We start from the raw sequence: 15,935 nt of genomic DNA, 5'->3' as shown, positions 1-15,935 counted from the left end.
CGGATGCATTAGAAACGTGTTCATTATTGATGTGCATCGAGGCAATGCCAACACAGAGACTATGACCCTTCACACCTTTCTGCATCAGTGTGGAGTCCAAATTCATCTATTCCACATATTTGTTAAGAGTCCAAATCATAGTCACCACTCACCATTCATAATTCACTTTAGTACGGGTACGTGAAGGATTTACATAGTTGATATGTGAGTTAGTACACTATTAATATTTTTTTTTATCTAACCTAATTAACAACGATAAAATACATGCTAATAAGATAGTATGAAGTATCAACATTAAGTAATTTAAAATAATAAGAGAAAATAAGAGTTTGAAAATACTTGATGTTAATATTATTGGACAGTTTTTATAACAAATACTCATTTTTTTTTTAATGAAATAATCTGTAAAAATAATGATAATATAATTAATTATTATAAAACAGAAATAAATTAAGCTTAAGCTTATGACCACAATAGAGCAAGAGTAGTTCTTTTTTTAAATTAAATTAAAGAGTATGAGTAGTTTATTGTATTTGTCTTAGGAGCTACTCCCTCCATTCCTTATTATAAGCAAAATTCCACTTTTTAGATACATTGAATAATTAATGTATCTAGACTACATATAGTCCAAATACATTAATGATTTAATGTATCTAAAAAGTGGAATTTTGCTTATAATAAGGAATGGAGGGAGTAAGCTTTAAGTATAAATAAGAAACTAACTCCCACATCGAAAATGTTTAAAAGAAATTAAAAAAAAGATTGCCATAATACAAGTACGGTCATAATGATCAAAACAAAACACGCAGTATATTCATCTCTTAACAAAACAGAGATTTTCATAAAAATAATATGACAAGTATATTCATCTCTTAACAATTATTCACTAAGACGAGTATATCACACACGTTTTAGATTCTTTTAGTCCGTATTGAGATTTGTTTAATTTATTGAAGTAGTCTTTTTGAGATTCAAAATTATATGCCCCAGGTATATTGAATTCTTCTCTAGAAGCTTCATGTAAATGTAACTACCAATGTAATATCCCATATCCTCTTAATCCTCTTAAGTGCCCTATTCTTTTTCATTTGAGACAAATAGAGTAATTAGTGAACGCATTTGAGACTAATTAGTAATCAGTTCTCTTAATCTGTTTACTTGTAGGATTAGGTATGCATTTTAGTGTGTAAAAATGATGAAGAGAATTGAGAAATCCGCTTGAATTGGACCAAGGGTGCGTATCCAAGCCATGCCTAAGACGACATTTGCCCCTTCAATGGGCAATAAGTAAAATGGGAGGTGAAATGGTTGTCCTGCAGAACAATTTGAACGTTGTTGCAAATAGCTTGACATTGGAGATGAGATATGTTGCCTACCATAACTGAAAATTAGGTATTGGGGTAGTGGGTAGGTTTAAATGTTGGGCAATACGGGGTGCAAAATGTTATGAGTACTTCCTGTGTCCACCAATACCATAATTGATAAACCCCTAATAAAGTCGTTCAATTTAAGTGTTTGAGGGGAAAAATGACTAGTCAAAGCTTGAGTAGACACCTGAAAATAAGTGTCATGAAGATCCTCTTCAGTAGGTTCCTATTCAACGTTGTCATGTATTAAATTCGAAGATGTTGGTGAATCTTCCTCATCTAAAAGTAGTAGAAATCTAGCAGAACTACACTTATGTCAAATGAAAAACTTTCCATCACAATTATTACAAAGGCATTGGGCTCTTCTCTCCTGTAATTGGGCTTGTGTCAACCTTTTAATATAGAATTTGGATTGGAAGGTGGAGTTAGTAGGTTTGGTAGGTTGGATCGTTTGGAAAGAAAGTGTAGGTTGTAGCTTAGATGTTTGAGGGTTTGTGGTAGTAGCATTTTGTTTGAAATATGGGCTGGTAAAACTCTTAGAATATTTGGGTTTGGCATCTTTTAATTTAGACTTTATGAGTTTAGCCAGACCAATGACTTGGGAAATTGAAAATGGTTTATGAATGGCCAATTCATTCTTAATTTCCGGGAATAATCTGAAAATAAAGTAATTCAGAATGGCCTCGAGGAAGACCTATCACTTGATTACCCAACTGTTCGAACTTGGTTTGATAATCTACTACAACTTCTTCTTGTTTTAATTTAAATAGTTCTGCTTGGTGATTAACATATGTAGAGGGACCAAAACGTAACTCTGCAACTTTGGTAAACAAAAACCAATCTTGTAATAGTTGGTTTTGATGAGACAGATGAGCCTGGTTCCTCGTCTGGATCGAGGAGTCGACTGGCTCAGGTATCTTCTTCCTGTCAGGAGGAGGAGGAGGAGGAGGTGAGATACCAGGAGGCGGCGGAGGAGATACCTGATGCTAATCCTCCACATGGGGAGGAGGAGGAGGAGGGCTACCCGGGAGAGCCTAGGGACACTTTCGTGCTAATTTCCTACCACGAGCACGTCGCTCGACGTGTCTGGGAGGGAGATATATTTTTTATAATTTATCCGACTTTATTATTTAACCTTTTTTATTTAGCTTTTTATTCCACATTTTCTTAACGGTCTAATTAACAATGTTTTTTGTTTTTGTTTTTGTTTTTGTTGTAACAGGAAAGGCCGACCCTAAAAATGGTGAACCACGCACGAAAGATTTTTGTTCTCTTTAAACTAGAGGCGCAGTGGTTTAATGATGTGGTGACTGCTTCCGGGCTAGGTGGGTTGTGCATGACCGAGTATACCACCATCAGCCACGGCATGCAGGGGGCTTTTGTGGAGCGGTGGCATATGAAGACGTCTTCTTTCCACTTACCGTTTGGGGAGTTGACAATCACCTTGCATGATGTGCATTGTCTTCTCCACTTGCCGATTACGGGGATGCTGCTGAACCATTCCCTGATCCAGAGAGTCGATGCGATCAAGTGGATGTGGATCTATATGGGTATGGACCCTTATATGGCTGATTATGAGTGCCGAACGAAAAATGAGGCTCATATCCGGTTCCCCACCTTGAGAGAGCTGTATGAGCACCACTTAGTGGCGGCGACCGATTCCGAGGAGGCAGATAACAACCTATTTATGGAGTATCACCGTGCGTGTGCTCTCTGATGCTGGTTCATGTTTTTGGTAGGCACTGCATTCTTTGTGGACAAGAGTGCAACATACGTCAACGTGACCTACCTCCGCTACTTCATGGACTTGACTACCATTCACCAGTGGAACTGGGGGTCAGCTATTCTGGTATACCTATACTAGAAGCTGAATGAAGCCTCCAACTAGAGGACCAGGCAATTGACTGGATCTGCCACACTCTTGACGGTATGTTTTATTTTAATTGTTTCACATTTATTTAGGGTTCGTATTTATTTTTAATACATTATCCTGTTTGTCTTTTAGGGTTGGATCATATCCTACTTCCCCCGCATCCACGGCTTCGCCATTGATCCTACGTACGGTGACGCCATGCCCAGAGTCGCACGATATGTTCTCCAAAGGGGGAACAACGCAGTGGGACCATATCGCGGGTACCTCGACCGCACAGCTCACGATGACATTCGTTGGACGCCATTCAGTGACTACACTGTTGTCGTCCCATTTGACCGCATCGCGTTATACTATGGTTGGTTGGCATGCGGGGCCAACACCATGGTGAGGTATCTGTCGGAGTGGTGCATGCGCCAGTTTGGACATGTGCAGATGATACTGAGGTTACCATTTAAGGCTGCTCCCGACACAATTACTCGAGTGGAGCTCACTTCCATATTTGCGGACTAGGAGCATCATTTGATCCCGGTGGAGTATCGTCGCATGCTGGCCACCCAGGAGTGGCATTGTGTAGAGGGGCACGTGACATGGTTGTATCGGGTGTCACATCCTCTGATGACACCTGACGCTCCCGGAGCTTCTATGCCAGCATACGAGAAGATCCTGAAGAACCAGCAGGCCGAGGATGACCATGCCATTGATCTCCTGCCAATATATCAGCGGATAGAGATGCTTGGGCGGGACGCGTTGGAGTGAGGTATCATTGATCAGGGCGGTCCAGAGGCAGTCGCCGTGGTGGAGAGGATGGTCGGTGATGCGGCCGGTGCAACAGCATATAGGAGGCAGAGGAGGCCCCAGGGCGTTAGGGTTAGGCATACTCAGTAGGGGGTTCCGGATTATGTTTCTTGGATTTTATTGTATTCGGGTTGTATTTCTTGACATTCACGTACATTTTCGCACACTATTACTATTTTATTCGGCTTGTATTTATAATATTAATATTTTATGTTTATATGTCGTTTATTTTATTCGGCGTTTTCGTTTAATTAAAAATACGGGACTAAATGTTGTTAAGAAAAACATAAAAAAAAACACATTTTCTGCATATTTCGGAAGTGCACTTCCGAAAAACCCCTAAAATGTGAAAAAGGTGTTTTCGGAAGTAAATCTCCGAAAACACCCCTCATTTGATGTTTTCGGAAGTGCACTTCCGAAGTCTGGAAAAATCTTTAAAAAAATTACTTCGGAAATACATCTCCGAAGCAGGGGCAACTTTGGTATTTCGCTGGAGTCACCCTCATAGTGGGTCAATAAAGAAATTCTTTAATTTTATGATCACGCACATATTTAGAGAAGTCAATTTTTACACGGATATTCTCGCTAACATTGGCTTAGACCGTAACTCCTCTCTCTGGTTTCATCATGTGCATAGGTGCATTAGAAAAGACTTTGCGTTAGATATAGAGGATCCTAAGACTGGAATTTGTCACTAAGAGGTTTTTGACTTGGTCTTTTTTTTTTTTTTATCTATTTTCCTTTTCTTTTAATATTATCCTCTTTTTGGTTAAAAAAAAAGTTGCTATATATATTTACATCACACTTATATACAAGTAAAAAAAAATCATTACTCAGTAAAATTAAATTTAAACACTTAGATCCTTTCATCAATATATCAACTACTTTTTTATTATTTAAAATTCATAGTACTTGATATCAAGAACAAGTGTAATTTATCTTTATCTATTTGACAGGTAAAACATTCACATGAAATACCTTTTGCAGCTCTTCGTTCCAAAACATAAATTGTTTTAAATATTGCATCATGTATAATTGTCAGTTTATTGTTACTAGGAGGAAGAACGGTTCCAAAACACCTTTTATGTTACTATTGATTAGAAATTATATAGTTTTAGCTACTCTACATATATTTTAATAACTTTATCTGAATTTATAGGAGACTAAAAGGAATATCTAACTCCGAATCCAATTGACAAATCAGAGACAAATGATTTTAATGCATTTGAATATTTAATTCTTGAATTCTTGAGTTGTTTGAAAATTTTATTTTGGTTTGTTAACTCATTCAATCAATTTAAAAATTGACACAAATATTATGCTGTGAAATTTAGATAAATTTGAAGGGTTATGTAATGATACTAAAGAATTGTTAATCATACTGCGAAAAATATTGGAAATATCATTTATACTCCAAGAATGTCATCGTCCTCTTCCTAATCACCATGACCTTTTAAGTTTGTAAGAAGACAATTTTTTATTATTGTCTTTTTTACAATAACTATTAATAAATGTCAAAGACAATCATTGAACTACGTCGGGTTATCCTTACATAAGGATATTTTTAGTCATAGTCAACTATATGTTGCATTTTTTAGAGTCAAAAGCAAGAAAGGATTGAAAATATTAATTCATGACAAAGTGGAATAAAGTTTGAATACAACCACAAATGTCAGTCTCACTTTTCAATGTAGAAATGACATGTACACTACTTTCAATACATTTATAAGGTTAATTCAGTAAAAACGCAATGTTTTATGACAACATTATAATATTCAATCAATCACAAAGTGAAAATATTATCCTTAACCTATTTTTTTTTCCTTTCAGGTTCATTTAATTTTTTTAGAGAATTTCTTTACCCACCTCCCTATCTTCTTGGTCACCTCTGGTGAAAAATACAAAATATACTCACTTCGGAAATGCATTTCCAAAACACTTTTTTTTCAAAATTTGTCTTATTTCGGAAATGCACTTCCGAAAACACGAAAAAAATGTGTTTTCGGAGATGTATTTCCGAAAACACCCCCTTTTTTGAGTTTTCGGAGATGCATTTCCGAAAACACATTTTTTTGGGAGAGGGGTGTCTTCGGAGATGCATATCCGAAATATCCCAAGACCAAATTGGTCTTGGAATGTTTCGGATATACACTTCCGAAAGAATTCAATAATTATTAAAAAAATTAAAATCAAGGTGAATCAATACAATTAATAGGTATAAAATCAAGGTGAATCAATAAAATGAAGGTGAATCAATAAAATCAAGGTGAATCAAAATTTTCTAAACAATTTTAAAGTTAAAAATTATTTTACTAACTTATATAAATCAAAAACATTTTAATTCCATAAGTAAATTTTGAATTATATAGAATTAAATATAAAATTTATTCATTAAATAAAATTAAGACAAAATCTTTTTTTAATTTTTTTAAACTAAATAAAAAATTATAACTCATTTTTAATTATGAATCAGAATAGAAATATATAAATATATAATAATAATTATTAATTTTGTAAGTGAAATATATAAATATATAATAATTAATATATAAATATATAATAATTATTATAAATTAAAACACTCATTTTTTTAATTTTTATAATTATTATATAAATATATAAATATATAAATATATAATAATTTTTATAAATATATATAATTGTTATATAAATATATAAATATATAAATTAACACACTCATTTTTTTAATTTTTTTTGTAAATACATAATACTTATTATAAATATATAAATATATAAATAAAAAATTATAACTCATTAAAATTCACACAATTATTTTAGTTTTTTTAATTAAAATTATTTTAAATTTTAAAATATGAATCAGAATAGAAATATATAATAATTATTATTCATAACTCATAAATTATATCAAAATATATAATTATTATTATTCGTTGTTCATTATTCATAAATTATATCAAATTTATGAAATATGAATTAATTAATATCCTAAAATTAATTTTTGGGATTTTTAGATTTTTTTTTTGTTGTTTCGGAGATGCATCTCCGAATTAATCAAAATCCCAATTTTTGGGATTTTTTCGGAAATGCACTTCCGAAGTCTGGAAAAATTTAGAAAAAAAAATATTTCGGAAATGCATTTTCGAAGCAGGGGTAAAGTGGGGTTTTCGCTGGGGTGACCCCCATAGGAAGGTGGGTAAAGAAATTTTCTTTTTTTATTGTCTATCATGAAGTTGTTAGCTTTTGAATTTGGGGACAACTTCTCTGCCTATCATAAAAAGTTGGGTATTGTACATTCAATCAATCACAAGATTTCATTTAATTTTAACATATTTAATTAATTATAAAATAGTACAATTATTTGTTGTTTCTAAGACATTTTATATTGAAGGTAACTTTATCCAACTTTTTAAGTTGGTTACATGAAAATTCCCCTTTGAATGTTCTATTAAAAAATTATTATTACTTTCTTATCATTTTGTTATATAAACTTATTATGATATGCAAAATCTTGAATTATTTATGGTATTCACCATATTACATTAACATATCAAACAACAATCTTACACAAAAGATTATCTACCGTGTAGTTTATGAAAAAAATACCTGTATGGTAGTTAAGTATGGGGTAAAGGCAACACCCATACGCTAGTGGAAAAAAGTTAGACCATGTGCAATCATGGGTTGATTTTAAGTCAACATGGGAAAATCAAGTGCAATGGTGTGTGTAAAGTGGTGTTGAATGTGTGTTGCAGGAGAGAGATGGTGAGAAAACTCAACACCAAGTAAACTGACGCAGAGGCTGACTTGGCAGCGCATGATTGGGCCAAAGCAGGCGCGTGTGAGCCACTCTCTGGCAGTGAGAGTGGGCTTTATCCCACGCGGAGAGAGAAAGAGAAAAGGGATAATTAATGCCACTTGGCTGTTTCTGATTGGCTGTCCAGATTTTTATCCATTTAATACTTTGGACTCAATTATTTCGTTGCAAATTATTATTTTTTATTTTTTATTTTTACCAAAATTCATGATTTTTTTTTCTCTATAAATAGAGACTTGGTTCATTTGATTTGGACACAGAAAAAAAACCAAGTTTTTCACTATCTTAATCTTATTATTATCTTTCTATTAGTGTTTATTTTGAAGTTAAGTGTCTTTTTTTAGTGAAATGGATCCCAATAATCATTACGTTAATTGTGTGTTGTATTTTAAATTAATTTAAGATGATTTGTATCGTATCCAATTATTTAAATAAATTTTGTTTTTATTACAAAAAATTAAAAAATAAATTATTAAGTATTTATTATTTTAATTTAATTTTAATCGATAATTGTAATTTTATGTAATCATAAAAATAAAAATAAAATTTAAATAAGAATATGAAAATAAAAAGTGGTGGGGTATGGTGTTGAGTGAAAAACCTTTGAACAGGGTAAAAGTTGAATGAGTGTTGAGTTATTAACTGGAAGAAAGAGAAAATGATGTGGGGTGTTGGGAGTTGAAAAAGTGGGTGTTGAGTTTCTCAACCATTGTAGATGGTCTTACGTGGATGATGAGTTGGCCGGGCCAAGTGTCTTAATAATATTCAAATAGTAGAGAAAAAACGAATCAAACTGCGTTACTTCTTTGCACAAACCACTCAATCAGACTCAACAAAACAGAGAGGGTAGCTGAGCAGCAGAGCAGAAGTGCTTTGTTGAGATGGCAGTTTACTCTGTTCTCGACGAAGCTTCAGCGTTGGCCTCTCTTCCCGGTGACGTTGACGGTTATATTTCCATTTGCGGTTACGGCTCCCTCCTCTCCGGTAATCTAACTTCACGGTTTTCTTTCCACTAACTAGTAACAAACCCGTGCGTCCGCACGGGTTCTGGTATGGGACGCGCATTTGTTTCAGATGTATATTTTTTAATAGAAAAATGTCTGGTACCCGTTAAAAAATAATAATTGAATGTAAAGAAATATGTCTGGTACCCGTGAATAAATAATAATTGAATGTATAGAAAAGTGTCAGGTACCCGTGAAAAAATAATAATTGAATGTATAGAAAAATGTCGGGTACCCGTAAAAAAAAATAATTAAATGTATAGAAAAATGTCTGGTACCCGTAAAAATATTTAGATCAATAAAAAATTTTAATATAAAATATGTGAATAATAAAAGATAAAAAATATAATAAAAAATAAAAGCTAAAAAAGTTATGATGGAATTAAGATATATATATATATATATATATATATATATATATATATATATATATATATATATATATATATATATATATATATATATATATATATATATATATATATATATTCCATCTTAAAAATGTTAAAGTATATATTGCAATGTAATTAAAAGCTTTGGAATCTGATTTTTTTTTTATATCGATCAATATTTATCCATCATCATGATTACCATTTTTTAAACTGAATTAATTCAAACACTAAACATTTATTATTGTTTAAAAATTGTAATAATATTAACAAAATTTTAATAACATATATTTTCTTCAAATTTACAATAAATGGTAATTAATAGTTTTAAGCGTATTTAGACATATAGTATGTAATATTAAAAATTATATATTAATTTTTTAATTTCTTACAAAATACTAACCTTTTAAAAGTTTAAGATAAAAGAAACACTTTATATCTAAAACAATCAAATATTAAAAAAATATCTTTACCGAGATAATTTCTTTAAACAGTGAGAATAGTGACTATTATTAGTTGTGGGAAATACATTAAATATAATAATTTAATAATTTATGTATATTAAATAAGTATGGTGACAAATTTTTAAGAAAACAATTAAGTTAATTTAGTGCTATTTATTACTTTCTAAGTAACAGGTTAAAAAACATCATGAGTCTTGTTCTATAATATATAAAGATCAAATTAATTTAGTGCATTTTATTACTTTCTAAATATGAGGTTAAAAAAAATCAGTATTGTGAGTCTTGCTCTATAAGATATAGAGATCAATATTATAAGCCTTATTTTACAAACTTGCTTATTGTTCAGTTTAATGCCACAAATTCCATTTAGCACCTAGCACACTAATTTTAAACATAAATAGTTACACAGTAAAAGAAATACTAATAAGCCACTTTTTCACATAGCATTGTTTCAAAATACAGGTATTCACACAAATTGAATAAGTTTGTTTCTACTTGACATAACTCAGAACAAAAGGTTGTTACATTTAAACATGCTGCAGAGACCTGGTAATAGTCATAGCATTCATCCAGGCAATAATATATGATTTTTGCATAATCACGACGAGTTAGAAAAGCTTGTAATTATTCTTAAACCTGTCATTATTTTCTCATCATTTTATAGATTTTGGATCTGGACAGTACGACCTCCATCTGCATGAGCATTCAAGTCCAGCTGAGTCTATATGCTTCATTTTGATTGGATTGTCTCATAATCCTAAGAGGTTCTAAGACACCTTATAGCAGCTAAAATTATAATTAGCTTTTCCAGATCTAAGTATTCCATCAGGTGCTTCTTCTTTTGTATAACTTAGATCTCTAGATTGTCTAGCACCACACCTGGAAAACAACAAAACTGATTTTAAAATGATCAGATAAGAACAAAAAGAATATATTTCAATACACATTAGAGTTTAATTAACATGCACAAGAAGAATAGAAGGGAAATATATATAGCACGAGAGTCTCCAGAATTGCATTTGCTGTTAAGTATTTGGAAATCTATTTCTATTTATTGGAGTGTGTTCCACTTAAGGTATTTTATTCATTATAGACTTGGAACTGCAACTCAAACCAGCCAGTAGCAAAACCAGAAAAGACCCAAATAGCGACCAATACCAGAGTAAAAAACATGAAATTACAAGACCGACACCACTACGGGTGAACCACTCCAAAAAGACATGAAACAAAGGTAGCTCAAAAATATCAGCAGCCTGCACAGACCAACCTAGACACGCGAAACCACTGACAAGTTAAAGAAGTTGATGGTACAAAACTCAGACTTCCGACTATCCCACCTCTACTGCAAACTATACAGAAAACAGGATATCAAGAAAAGCCAGTGCTCACTAATCCGGTCGAGCAGCACTGCGACCTAACTATCCGCCACCAATCTAACCACCATACTAAAACCTAACATAAACAGCCAGACCACTGCATGAACCAAAAACTTCAACAACACTTAATCAAGGAAACATCAGTACCAAACCAAATGAGAATCCACCGCCGCCTCGCCAATAGAGGTGGTCCGAAGTGAACAAAGCAACTTTCTCCTCACACACAATGAAGACAGAACCTCGTCCAAATAGACAATTAAATCTTCCATCCCATACATTCGTTTGGATGAGAAATCCACTGACTAAGATCCATTCTCAGGCACCATTATTGATTTTGGTGACAACTTGGACATATTTGTATGCTTCTAAATAAAACAAAAGGTCCAATCTCAGTAAACCCTCTCACATTAATTGATTTCAAGTAAAGCATTCTCAATAACATGTTATAGGACTGAAGAAGGTGTCCTTGCATCTTCAATGTCTTTCATTATAACTTTAAGGAATGAAACATGTTTCTCATGATTATTTTAAAGAGAATATAATTTGTACAAAAACATGATTAACAATAAATTTGACGGCATCAGGACCTAACTTGCTCAGACCATAATTCAGAACCGGTTCAGATCTTTCGGGAAGTAATCTTCAATTCAGTCAGTTGAGTTCTTCACTCAATGCCAGAGATATTCATATGGATAAATTTGACATGTTATCTGATTATGATCAACAACAACAACTCAAATTGATGCCCATATTTCTCCTGTTGTATCTGAGAAGAAAGAATATCTTGATGGAAAGTCTCTAAAATCATAAGATTCCATCGAAGAAAACACTTAAATAAAACTCACAAATAGTGGAGAGCTCAATAAAAGAAGTCACTAACCATTTTCAGAACTCTCACCCTTTTCCACTTCCTTAAGCTTAAGTGGCTTCTTCTTCAACAATTTGGGTTTGGGCTTCACAGGCTTCATAAAACCAGCCTGCAAAACAAAAACCATGTCAACTTAAATCATATATCCAAGATCTGATTCTAATTTCCAAATCTCACCAAACCAAACCAGATCTCACAAAACTATGAACACGAAAAGCCAGCAAACAAATCAGAAAAACCATAAACGATTCAAAATAGCCATAAACGATTAAACATGTGTTACCTTTGAATAAACTCTTGGAAAACACCCACATCATCTCGCCGGAAACTCCATTTCTTCGATCTCTAACACTCTATCCATGCCACCTTGACCGCCACTTTGATTTTGACCCATCTATCAAAATCACAAGAAGAAATCAGAAAACTCAATAGAGAAAACAATATGGAAAAAAGACAGAGAAGATGAAGAAATCGGTAAGGAGACGAGAGGAAGATCGAAGGCAGCGGCTAGGGTTTTTTTGAATTGAGGTGGAGAGATAAAGAGAAAGATGGAGAAAGATGGAGAAAGACAGAGAATGAGACGAGAAAGAGAAAGAGAAATATTTGTGTTTTAAAAAAATGAACCCGTGCAGAAGTCGTTGGGAGAAGCAAGATTGAAGCATTGTGAAGAGGAGGAAGCAATGCTGATCAACAAAGCAAGCCACGTGGTTCAACAACAGACCAAAGGGACATATTGGTACTTTCAAGAACATTAAACTTTCTTATATTGTAGATTAGTTATTTTCATTTTTTTTAGCTCTTAACTAACTCTTAAAATTTCACAGAGAAAAGTGCCCGATCAACTTTTCCAAACCTAATTAACTTCCGAACCGCCAGATTAACCGGTTTCCGCCGTCTCTTCTCCTTTGTAGGACCTATCTTCTTCACTCATGGCATCGCCAACCTTAGAACTCACGTCAGGCCTCTTTTTATTATTTATGCTATTGTTATCTGATCAATGGAATTTGAAGATATCGCAAAAGAAAAAGAAAAGGCTAGAAATGAAATTTGTTTTCTTTGCAGGAAATTGCTGCCCTCTCTGTTGAACCTTGCGAAGATGAAACAATTATAATTAGTGTTTTTGATATAAGCAAAACCGAGGTATTGTCTTTTCTAACTTTTGCTGTTTATAAAATTTAAGTCTTTTTTCACGAATCAATATCTTTTTATATATATCAAATTAATTATGAAGACAGATTCCAGCATTTATTCAAAGAGAGCGCGAATATAGCTTTTTACCTGTGAGTTTTCTTTATTTTCTTTGAGTACAAATACGAAATCTAAACTTATTCATAACAACTTTACCAATATAACTTTGATATTGTGTATTGTAGGTTTTTCCTGAATCACTAGATGGAAAGCCCTTTACCAATCCAGCAGTATGTTATTATGTTAATTCAAATCTTGCACTTGTATATAGCTTGAATTAATTGGAAGATATGATGATTTTATTGTCTTATTGATGGTATTGTGGTGTCTTCAATGCAGGTCCTTTGTGCATCTTACAATGATGAAGAATTCTTTAAGTATAAATGCTCTGGTAATTTTCCAACTAAGTTACTATTGTTTATGTGATCCTTATTTCTATGAACCAGTCATTGACTTTAAGAAATAGTATATAACACATGCGTCTTCATTTTTATAGAAGGAAGGGAAATATACTTCCAACAATATGGAGAGTATAATATCCATAAGATTTGGCGCGATGACGCATTACCATGCCGTGTTTATCTTCGACACTGGTCTGTAGCCTTCTACATCAATTAATAATACTAACTTAAAGAATTACTTTTCCATCAATCTTTTACCTGATAAATGATTTCAATGCATAAGCATACTGCCATAATCTGAACAAGTATTTTGTAAAATTAACTTATGGTAATGAATTGTTGCAGTGTCCTAGCCGCAAAAAGCCTCGGCGATGAGGCTTACAATAACTTCTTGGACCATACTTTCATTGCTGATCGAAAAACAACAATACGCCAGTACTTTGAAAAAACGGGCTCAAGCATCATGGAAGAAGAGCCTCCTGAATCATTAAAAGCACGTTACAGCGGTTGATCAGATCTAGTAGTCGACATACTTCACGCCTAGGCTCTAGCTTATTGGCGTTTCCATTTCTGAATTTGATTATCGTCCCTTACTTTTGATATTTGAAATCTAGATAATTGCATTCTAAGAATCACAATTAGAAACGTCTCCAATATTGATGTGTATGGATAAAATGCATCATTGCATGGTGCAGCAGCCTAGCACGTAAAGAAAACTATGTTTAGATTCAAAAATTGTGAATTCTCATTGTTGGTTGTAATAATATAGTATTATGTTTTTGAAGAAGGTCACATGTGCAGTTTGAGCATTCATTCTGGAACTACTAAAATGTATCAAAACCTTAAAAAGATATTTTATTGGCCAAGTATAAAAAAGGATATTGTAGAGTTTGTATATTTTTATTTAACTTGGCAAAAGTCAAAGATTGAGCATCAGAAGCTGTCAGGATTGATGCAACCATTAAGTATTTCGTAGTGGAAGAGAGGTAGTATTTCAATGGATTTCGAGAAGAGTTGGCGTAAGACTTCTAAAGAAAGTGATTCGATTTGGGTTGTTGTGGATAGATTGATTAAGTCGGCTTATTTCATCTTGATAAAGATCAATTATCCTATGCAGAAGGTAGCTGAAATTTATATTGAGAAGATTGTCAGTTTGAATGGTATTCCTTCGAGTATTGTTTCAGATAGAGATTTGAGGTTCACGTCAAAGTTTTGGGAGTGTTTGCGGGAAGCCTTAGGAACCAAGTTGAGGTTGAGTTCTGCTTACCATCCGCAGATGGACGGTCAGACAGAGAGGACGATCAAGTCCTTGGAAAAATTGTTGCGAGCTTGTGTTCTTGAGCAATGAGGTGTTTGGGACAGTTATTTACCGCTGATTGAATTCACGGATAGTAATAGTTTCCATTCTAGTATTGAAATGACTATGTATGAAGCTTTGGCTGGCATAAGGTGTCAGACGCCTTTGTGTTGGTATGAGTCCGGTGAGAGTGTTGTACTTGGACCATAGATTGTTCAACAGACTACTGAAAAAGTCAAGATGATTCAAGAGAAGATGAGAGCTTCACAAAGCAGATAGAAGAGTTATCATGATAATCGGAGAAAGGATCTTGAGTTCTAAGAGGGAGATCATGTATTTTAGAGAGTTACTCTGGTGACTGTTGTGGGTTGTGCGTTGAAGTCTAAGAAGCATACACATTTTTTTATTGGTCCATATCAGATTCTATAAAGAGTAGGAGAATTGGCCTACATAGTTGCCTTACTGTCGTTTCTTTCGAATTTGCATGATGTATTTCATGTATCTCAACTGCGGAAGTACATTCTTGATCCGTCTCATGTGATTCAAGTGGACGATGTGCAAGTTAGAGAGAACTTGACCATTGAGGCATCTCCTTTGAGAGTAAAGGGCCAAGAGGGGAAACACTTGAGAGGCAAGGAGATTATGTTGGTGAAGGTGGTGTGGGGATGACCTACTAGTGGAAGAGTGACGTGGGAGCTGGAAAGCCAGATGAAAGAGCCTTATCTGACTCTATTTCCTTCAGATAATTTGTAAGGGCGAAAATTCTCTAAGTGGGGAGAGTTGTAACACTAACACTCTCTTTTGGTTATTTAATTATTCTAGTCGAGTCAAAATGCGTTATTTTAATTTAACTGGATGTTGGTATGCTTTGCTTGCGTTATTTGATTTTGTTGGGAACTATTGAGATTTATTAATAATTCTAATGAATTAAATAATTAGAAAATTAGAGAAATTAGAGAGTTAGGGTAGAATTAGAAACAATGAGGAATAAAGGGTAATAAAGTGAAAATAGAAGTAAGATGGGCCAAGGTGTAATAATCAAAATATTAAATTAGGTTTTTGATTGAATAAAGGATTAGTGAACCTTAGAGTTGTCAGTACGTAAAAAATCAAGAGA

At 33.3% G+C, this 15,935-nt stretch overlaps 1 protein-coding gene across 1 annotated transcript; it reads left to right on the top strand.

The window, feature by feature from the left end:
- The first annotated feature begins 8,639 nt into the window (after nt 1-8,639).
- Nucleotides 8,640-14,335, top strand: LOC131631231 (uncharacterized). The gene is made up of 8 exons (XM_058902023.1): nt 8,640-8,815; nt 12,757-12,887; nt 12,995-13,072; nt 13,168-13,212; nt 13,306-13,350; nt 13,460-13,511; nt 13,617-13,713; nt 13,867-14,335. The coding sequence occupies exons 1-8, from the start codon at nt 8,713-8,715 to the stop codon at nt 14,030-14,032; spliced, it is 717 nt and encodes a 238-aa protein (XP_058758006.1). The 5' UTR covers nt 8,640-8,712; the 3' UTR covers nt 14,033-14,335.
- The last annotated feature ends 1,600 nt before the right edge of the window (nt 14,336-15,935 follow it).

The sequence above is a fragment of the Vicia villosa genome, linkage group LG1 (assembly GCF_029867415.1).
Source record: "Vicia villosa cultivar HV-30 ecotype Madison, WI linkage group LG1, Vvil1.0, whole genome shotgun sequence".
NCBI classification, from domain to species: Eukaryota; Viridiplantae; Streptophyta; class Magnoliopsida; order Fabales; family Fabaceae; genus Vicia; species Vicia villosa.
Note: the sequence above shows the minus strand (reverse complement) of the source record. Positions and strands in the feature narration are given on the sequence as shown.